Source organism: Neopelma chrysocephalum, unplaced genomic scaffold (assembly GCF_003984885.1).
Source record: "Neopelma chrysocephalum unplaced genomic scaffold, ASM398488v2 Primary Assembly neopelma1_314, whole genome shotgun sequence".
NCBI classification, from domain to species: Eukaryota; Metazoa; Chordata; class Aves; order Passeriformes; family Pipridae; genus Neopelma; species Neopelma chrysocephalum.
Window position 1 is genome coordinate 1 of NW_020897976.1, and position 1,708 is coordinate 1,708.

General features: G+C 66.7%; 1 protein-coding gene across 1 annotated transcript in view; it reads left to right on the forward strand.

Moving 5' to 3' along the window:
* Nucleotides 1–412: 412 nt before the first annotated feature.
* Nucleotides 413–1,708, forward strand: part of PI4KB (phosphatidylinositol 4-kinase beta) — a gene marked incomplete at its 3' end in the record, with an annotated part of 11,739 nt that continues 10,443 nt past the window's right edge. The window contains exon 1 of the mRNA XM_027705048.1: nt 413–1,333. Coding sequence (XP_027560849.1) covers nt 413–1,333 — 921 coding nt within the window. The remainder of the gene's footprint in view (nt 1,334–1,708) is intronic.

The window sequence follows — 1,708 nt, forward strand, 5'->3', positions numbered from 1 at the left end:
CTCGACTTCATCCCTTCTCCAAAGGCTCTTCCCACCAAACCTCCCCTCCCCTTCAGGCCCATCCCAACACAACTTCATCCCTTCTCCAAAGGCTCTTCCCACCAAACCTCCCCTTCCGTTTGGGCCCATCCCAGCACAGATTCCAATCCCTGCTCCACAATGTCATCCCTTCTCCAAAGGAGGTCCCACCAAACCTCCCCTTCCCTTTGGGTCCATCCCAACATGGATCCCATTCCCTGCTCCTCGACATCATCCCTTCTCCAAAGGCTCTTCCAGGGGGTCCCACCAACCCTCCCCTTCCCTTCAGGCCCATCCCAACCCGGATCCCATTCCCTGCTCCACGCCTTCACCCCGGTTCTCCCCCGTTTTCCCCCGCAGCTCTGAGCCGTCCCTCCCCTCCGCCGCCGCCGCCATGGGCGACTCGGATCCCAATCCCGCCGCTCCCCGCCGGGGCCCGGATCCGGCGCCCCAAGGAGGCAACACCACCAACCCCGGGGTGGGGACGGGGACCTCCCTGAGCGTCATCAGCGAGGGCGTGGGCGAGCTGGCCCTCATCGACCCCGAGGTGGCCCAGAAGGCCTGCCAGGAGGTGCTGCAGAAGGTGAAGCTGCTCCGCGGGGCCGTCCCCAACGGGGAGGGCTGCGAGATCCGCTGCCTGGACGAGCGCGAGGAGGAGGAGGAGGGCGAGGAAGGCGCGGCGGCGGCGGCGGCCGACGCGGCCAAGTCATCGCGGCGGCGGCAGAAGAACAACCCGGCCAAGCAGTCGTGGCTCCTGCGGCTCTTCGAGTCGAAGCTCTTCGACATCTCCATGGCCATCTCCTACCTGTACAACTCCAAGGAGCCCGGCGTGCAGGCCTACATCGGCAACCGGCTCTTCTGCTTCCGCCACGAGGACGTGGACTTCTACCTCCCGCAGCTGCTCAACATGTACATCCACATGGACGAGGACGTGGGCGACGCCGTCAAGCCCTACATCGTCCACCGCTGCCGCCAGAGCGTCGACTTCTCGCTGCGCTGCGCGCTGCTGCTGGGGGCCCTGTCCTCAGACATGCACATCTCCACCCAGCGCCACTCCCGCGGCACCAAACTGCGCCGACTCATCCTCTCCGACGAGCTCAAGCCCTCCTCGGGGCAAGGGGGGCAGCAGAGGAGGGGCAGGGAGATGCCCCTGCCCTCGGGGCAAGGGGTGGTGGCGCAGGATGGGACGGCGACGGGGTTGTCGCCCTCCAAGAGGACTCACCAGAGGTCCAAGTCGGACGCCACGGCCTCCATCAGCCTGAGCAGCAACCTGAAGCGCACGGCCAGCAACCCCAAGGTGGAGAGCGACGAGGAGGTGAGGGTTAGGGGAGTACAGGGATGAGGTTTGGGGGGTGCAGGGCTGATTTTGGGGGTCCACAGGAGACCGGATGGGCGTCGGCTCCGTTTGGGGCTGTCGGGGCGGCAAACGGGGGGGAGGGAGCGGGTGCGAGGTGGGGGGGGGGGGTGGGGCTCGGTGGGGGGGGGTGCAGGGCTTAGTTTGGGGAGGGTGCAGGGCTGAGTCTGGGGAGGGTGTAGGGCTGATTTTGGGGGGGTGTAGGGCTGAGAACAGGGGGGTGCAGGATTCAGTCTGGGGGAGGGTGTAGGGCTGAGTCTGGGGGGAGTGTAGGGCTGAGTTTGGGGGGGGGTGCAGGGCTCCAGTCTGGGGAGGGTGCTGGACTCAGTCTGGGGG